We start from the raw sequence: 7,528 nt of genomic DNA on the forward strand, positions 1-7,528 counted from the left end.
AGTATTCATCTTATTTTATTTAGACGCGCTCGCGCCCAGATACACACACATATATATATATATATATATATATATATATATATATATATATGTTTATATTGTAGCACACAATTAGTACACGATCGGATCTTATGGTCTAATAAACACAAATCTAATAAATAAATACAAGTACTTATTTGAAATTTTAAATTTTAAAATAATTGATTGTAATATGTTCATGATACAACCGATCATGATATATATATATATATTCAAACTAATTTTTTTTACCTAACAATAAATCTAAACAATAATAAGAAATGAGATCATTTAAAAAAAAGTATAAGAAGTGAGATATTTACCGTGTATATATCAATTCATCTAAATGAAAAATATATCGTATTTTTTGGTGGTAGAATAAAAATTAAAAATTCGTGCCCTTCAAATTATTTTGTGCCTGTATTTTTTTTCTTTAATTTTTCGTGTTTATTAAAAAATATGTACTCCTCAAATTTCAATTTTTTAGAAGCCCCCTTCTTTAGCAGCTAGGCCTAGGGGCCGGCTATGATGATACATGTGGAATTTGTTGAAAACGAAAGAGGTTCAGATTATAAACCGAGGCTCAACAAAAAAAACACTTTGATTTTTATACATTAAATAAATTAAATGAACTGAAAATCGATCATATATATATACTTTGGCTATAGTTACATGTAGTCTTACTATTCCTTCTTAGGCAATGACATGTTTTTGTACATTGCGGCAATATACAAAAACACAGGTACTACATTTTCCAGCGCTCCAGTACTACTGTTTGTTATCGGTCCCGAAAATGTAAGCTCCTGCATAAAATACAAAACAGAGACGAAATTGAATCTATGATTTCACGATATCAAGATTCCGGGAAGGGAATGTAAATTACATGTAATGTACATACCTAGCGTAGGCATCACAACTGATAGCACAACAATTCCAGCAAATTTTAGTGGAATTCCAGCCTTGATCATATCTTTAAGATCAATATGCCCTGTAGTGAACCCTATTACATTTGAAGGAGTTCCGGTTGGAAGGAGGAAGGCGAGTTGCGCTCCTATTGAACCGGGAAGCATGAGAAGAAGTGGATGAACATGCATTGTTTTCGCGATTTCTATAAGAAGCGGGAGAACTAGAGTTGTGGTAGCATTATTAGATGTGATGAACTCAGTAAGTATTGCACATATGAGACAAACTGCAGGAGCCATGGCTATATATGGAACTTCTTCTAAGAAATCTAATGTTTTCGATAACACATTAGCTAGGCCGCTGGTTTGGACTCCCTCGGCTAAGGCGAATCCAGCTCCTAATAGTAATATAATGTTCCATGGAAGTTTCTTGCATTTGTTCCAGTCCATTAGTTTCTCGCCTGCCTGCTTCCTATTTGGAATTATGAATAGCAAAGTTGCCACCATCACCTGAACATATGACCGATGGCTATGTATCAAACACAAAATACTACAATAGCCCATTCACTTGTTAACTTTTCACCCGGTTACTAAAAGTTCATGTTGTTTACCAAAAATAATTTAAATATAGAAACTTAGATATAGGAATGCAAGAATGCTCATCTTAATACTAGTAGTCATGGTTACAAATTTCAGAAATTAGGAATATTTGGTTGAGTTACCGATTTGCGATTAATCGGATGATTTTAGAAAAATTAGATGATTTATCGGAAATTGGTCAAATCGGACAAATAATTTTGAGCGATTTGTCGGCATTCACGTTTACTCGATTTAACATCGGTGTTCCCTTTATCTTATAGCCAGTGTTCTAAAGATCCCCAATAAATCCGTGATCAACCGATTAATCCCCTACAAAGTACCCGACCGTTTCGATCTTTGAAATCCGATTTATTCTTACGAATTTTTCTTTATTCGATTATATATTATTATTTATTAAAATTAAAATACTATATTAATTTAAAAATGAATAAATATAGAAATTATGACATAATAAATATATATTTATTAATAAATAACTAATATAATCATAATAATATATTAAATATAATTTAATATTATAATACATCCGATTTTTACTCCGATTAATCCCCGATTTATATTTAATCCTAAATCTCTAGCTTAACCGATCTTCCCTGATTCCCGATTTTTACAACTGCTTATAGCCAGTAAAGATTGATACTTTAGCATAGATGTTCTCGAACTCTTTAATCATTTCTTCTAATGAATAGTATCGATATGAATATGTGAATTAAGTGTTACGACTTAAGATATACTAATACTCACACTAACGGTTCCATCGCCTGCACGACCATTGAATAGAGAACCCCATCCAGGAATGTCATCTGTTATACTCCTTGTCATCCATAGAAAAATCAAAATCTGAAAATATAAATATCATTAAAGATGTAATACGAAATGCACATAATTTGTTTTTTCAACTAAGAACTTCACATGCTATAAAATCAATCTACTGCCACAGTACCGAAAATAGGGTCAATATCATCTTCTCAGCAAAAGCCATAGGACCTGCGTACAAGTCATGAAACATCATTGTGTATATGACATCTATTCTCAAAATTGTTGTAAATATATTTCTAAAGAAAGAATGATCTAGAAAACAACTTATACTCGGAAAACAAAATTATGAAGGTTCAAGACTCGGTTAAAATTTGGGCATTTACCTAGCACATCAAGCTCCCTCTTCAAATGGGACTTGTCAAGATAAGCTGAAAGAATTCTACCCGAACCCTTCGGCACAAACCACAAGCAAAGAATTACCCACATAGCCAAGAAAACAAATAGAGCCAACGGGAACCCAAAAATAATATAATTGCTGAATGTAATAGGATCTGCTTCTGGAAAATAACTTTTCCACATTCCAACCAATATCAGATTGACTCCGGTCCCTGTAAGTGTACTCATACCTCCGATGGTTGCAGAGTATATTACACCTAACACAACAGCTTTGCAGAACTTGGTGGTTACAACGTCGGATTGTGGACCAGTTGGGAATCTCTGTAAGATACCCGTTGCCACCGGCATCATCATTAAAGTTACTGCCACGTTGTGCATCCACATGCTGACGAATAGTGTTGTGCCACATATTCCCAGGAGTAGTATTTGTGGGTTCAGTGGGTCTCCGCTGAATAACACTGTTATCTGCATAACGTGACATAAGAAAATGACATTTTAACTTGTGGTTTCGACTTTCAACTGCTTTGATCATTTCAGGTTAAACAGCTATTCGCAAGATAAGGAAGATAACGAAAATGTCTTAATCTTACTCTCTTGCATATTTAATACTGATCAATACATTTATTAAAATTTCGTTAACATGATTCTTAATATTGACATCAGCTAATGAACTTTAAATATTTGTGCACAAAACTCTAATTGGTTTATAAGAAATTTACTAGTAATTTAATATTGATTTGTAATAATTGTTGAGTAACCAGCTTATCTAAAATCTTAATGTGTTAGATGAAGGTCTCAATAGGATCATATATTTAACACCCCCCTCACTCGAAAGCCAGCTCATCTAAAATCTTAAGGTGTTAGATGAAGACCGCAATATGATCATAAATTTAACACTCCCCCTCACTCGAAAACCCATTTATGGGTCGAAGAGTGGAACACCGGCGCCCATCTTTGGGGCATTAATTGCCTTTAGTGTTCATATTAAATTGTGAGAATGTTGGGGGTGGCTGGGAATCGAACTTTTAGTTCTCCCGCCAGCCTAAGCTCATGAAGGCCTCAATAGGATCATATATTTAACATGTCAAGGAACCAGTTACTCTAAAACCTTAAGGTGTTAGAGAATGGTCATTTGCAGGATTCTAACACTCCCCCTCACTCGAAAGCCCATTTATGGGTCGAAGAGTGGATCACAGACACCCATCTTTGGGACATAAATTTGTCTTTCGTATCCCTCATAAATTGTGAGAAATGTTGGGGGTGGCAGGGATCGAACCTAAGTCCTCTGCCAACCTGAGCTCTGATACCATGTTGAGTAACCAGCTCATATAAAACCTTAAGGTGTTAGAAAATGGTCATTTTCAGGATTCTAACAATAATTTGTAGACCAAAACAAATTCCATTTAAATATTTGGGCTCGGGATGTCTGATTAATGCGTTCCGTTTCTTCTTTTCCAATGCCTGTATATGTATGTACAAGCAAAACTCAGCAGGTGGCAACATAAAGGTGTGCCTTATCTTATCTTTATAGTAATAGATGGGGGGAGTAATAGGTGAAGGCCAACAATGGCCATTCGTTATGATGTTGTAACCCAGCTGAATTCATGTAAATTTACCAAACTAAATTTGTAGTTGTTAATTAGAAAGAGTGAGATGTAAAAAGAAAAGGAAGCTTCGTTCCCCTCTATTTATCCTGCTAAAGCCAACCACAATGTTACACATTCAATTACAAAGGACCAAAACTTTTCTTTCTTTAGTAGCCACAGGGAGTCGAACTTAAAACCTCTTCCAGCCTGAGCACTGATATTATGTTGAGTAAACAACTCATCTAAAAATCTTAACATGCCAGAAGAAGACCCTACCGAAGCACTTTTAAAAGCTTTTTATGCCAACAATCCGGTTTCAAGTCTATCTCAATCGAGTTTATCTTCTCATAATTTGTTCCATTAAGAATATCACTGTAAACGGTGCCCTACTACCCTGAATAAATTAAGTGGCACATAACTTTGTTTAATACAGTGACACATCAACAGTTTAGTTTGATACATGAAAGTGGGTGACCAGGACACATTAATAAACACACTAAACAGATCAATCAGTTGTTTAGGTTCAATCAGTGTGATACATGATGAGACTCTTTCTCTAGCACCTTCAAATTATCAGTGTAAATCTACAAACCAGTAAAGTTATTAAATTCATTAACTATTAACATGTATATTACGCACATTAAACACTTTTAACATATTAAAATTCCGACAAAATTAAGACAACTATTTGTTGAATAGAACATAAAACAGAGTCCCCCTCTCCCATCCTAGAAACAATAATTGTGTATAATAAATCATCATTTCTTCTAATTTTCTAGAAATTAAGTCTAACAAACATAAAACTTTAACAAATGAAATGAAGGGGGTAAATAGAGGACATACATTTAAAGCCAATCTCCGGTGAATATTATAATGCTCCACGGAAAGAGCAAGAATAAAGCTTCCCAGCACAAGTGCAATAACATCATCCATATAAGCATGAGCAACATCATCAGCAGTAGAAATTCCGAATATCGGAAAAAGAAATAACGGTGACATAGATGTTATTGGCATCGGGACCGCCTCCGTCATCCACCAGGAGAATATCCATGCAAGCACCGCAAGCATGTTGCGGCTACTTGTGGGAGCATCAAGTTTGACAGTGAAACAAATAAGGCCACATAAAAGAGGTCCAAGAAGTATGTAAAAGTTTTGGAGTGTGAAAATGGATTTGATATTGTAGGTGAAGGTTTGTGAAGTTTGGTTAGTTTGATCGTGAAGAGGAAGGAGAGGAGATTTTGGATCATGATCCAGGGAATTCCCGTTCATTTTTTAAAAGTTGAGGGGTGAGAGAGCTGAGACAGGTTGCAATGTATTGTCCAATGTTATGATTATATATATACACAAATTTTGCTTCAAATTATAAATGAAATGAAATATATAAAATCTAGGAGTACAATGTGTAAGAACATACATAGGCTTCTTTCTTTGCTCGGCTTGTGGCTATTACAAAAAGGTTAAAATAACTTAAAAGGTATATCTGAGTAAGGTATTATATATTCTACCAAAAAATGCGAAATGTTTGATATAGTTATTTAGATCTTGTAATCTTGCGGCTCGGGTTCGCGTATGCGTTTGTAATTAATTGATGCTCGTATAATTAATTAGTAAAGAAATATCCCACCAAAAAATAATATATAATTAAAATATTGACGTAAATATTGATCGTTTATTATATACTAATTAATAATCGATTGATTATTTCTATTCAAAACTCGTATGAAATGGAGTGAATATATAAAACCACGCCAAATCAAATGATCCGAATTACGGTTGAGCATTCGGTCGGTTCGGTCCAAAACCGGATCAAACTGAATAGACTGAAAATCGAATTATCATTTTTTCTTGAACCGAACCAGACCGAAATTTTATTATGGACCGGACTAAACCAAAACCATTCGGTTCGGTCCAAAGACCGAACGGACCGATTTTTTTTTAAAATATAAAATTGTATTAAAATTTTAAACCAAAAATGTTAAAATCTATTATATAATTAAAGTAGGGTGATATATAGAGTTTTAAGTGTGTATAAATACAATTACAAATTAAAAATTATAATTATAATTATAATTCTTTAATATATATATAATATAAAATTATAGTATTTATAATTTGGTCTATTCAGTCAGGACCGAAATATTTTTAAAAAAAATTGGAATGAACCAAATTTTATTTCGGTCCATTCGGTCCGAATTTCTGAAAAATTAGGAACGAACCGAACGGAATTAGAACGGTTCAGTTCGGTTTTTCGATTTCAGTTCGATTTTGCTCAGCCCTAATGCGAATATTATAATTATAATCGATCTCTAATAATTAATTGGTGAAATTAAATATCACTCCATAAAAATAACAAACAAATTAGTTGATTCACAAATAAGCAAGACGATTAAAACACAATTTTCAGATAAGCTCATTATTCCAAAAAAACAAGACAATATTCGATGAGTATTAACATATATAATATTCTTATTATTGAATAACTTCATTATTATAATAGTTTACGAAATATTTTTCTTTATTATCTATATAAAAGATTGATAACGAGTCTTATTATATTCATTTTTGTAATAGTTTTCTTGTTATGATGTTTTTCTTTATAATTGTTTGGTTGTTGGTTATATAGACCCGTCTTCTATTATAATTGAGAAAAAGATATATTATAATAAAACACTACTTTTCTCTTTCCTCTCCATAATTTATCGTGGTATCAGAGCTAGATTTATGTGATCGAGATGGGTTGATAATGAGTTATACGGGATTGGCTTCCAAATGTTGGGTTTAAAACATGTGTTATGATTATTGTTTTTTCTCGTCTTCTTATTCAAATCGGTCATTTTTTCTTTTCTTGGATGATTTTGAGTTTTAATCATGACTTTCTTTCTTCTTCGAGTTGCATAGATTTCTCGTGGGTAAACAAAATTGAATTTGGTTGAAGTTTTTTTTTCTACTAGTTTTGGTTGGGACTCTCATACAACTTTTCTGCTAGTTTTTGTTGAAACTCTCGTAAAATTATTTTGCTGGTTTTGGTTGGAACTCTAATACACACTCTCGGTCTCTTTTTGATGATATTGGCTCCTTGATAGTATTATTTTTTTCTTTTGTTCCCTCTCATATTCCTTTCCTTTACTCGTGTTGATGATGGGGGTAGCCCTAGGCACGTCTGTATACTTCTCCGCTTTTTATTTAGTTTATTTGGTACTGTATGCACATTGACCCTTCGAGGGAAGTTTTATTTAGTTGGTGCTCTAGGCACATTGACCCTTTGAG

The 7,528-nt window shown here is 33.2% G+C and overlaps 1 protein-coding gene across 1 annotated transcript; it reads right to left on the minus strand.

Annotated features, from left to right (window-relative positions):
* Positions 1-646: 646 nt before the first annotated feature.
* On the minus strand, positions 647-5,710 carry LOC141671165 (tonoplast dicarboxylate transporter). The gene is made up of 6 exons (XM_074477303.1): positions 5,105-5,710; positions 2,663-3,140; positions 2,464-2,507; positions 2,265-2,360; positions 917-1,430; positions 647-821 (listed from the first exon to the last, which is right to left on the minus strand). The coding sequence occupies exons 1-6, from the start codon at positions 5,528-5,530 to the stop codon at positions 787-789; spliced, it is 1,593 nt and encodes a 530-aa protein (XP_074333404.1). The 5' UTR covers positions 5,531-5,710; the 3' UTR covers positions 647-786.
* Positions 5,711-7,528: the final 1,818 nt, after the last annotated feature.

This window comes from Apium graveolens, chromosome 1 (genome assembly GCF_009905375.1).
Source record: "Apium graveolens cultivar Ventura chromosome 1, ASM990537v1, whole genome shotgun sequence".
NCBI classification, from domain to species: Eukaryota; Viridiplantae; Streptophyta; class Magnoliopsida; order Apiales; family Apiaceae; genus Apium; species Apium graveolens.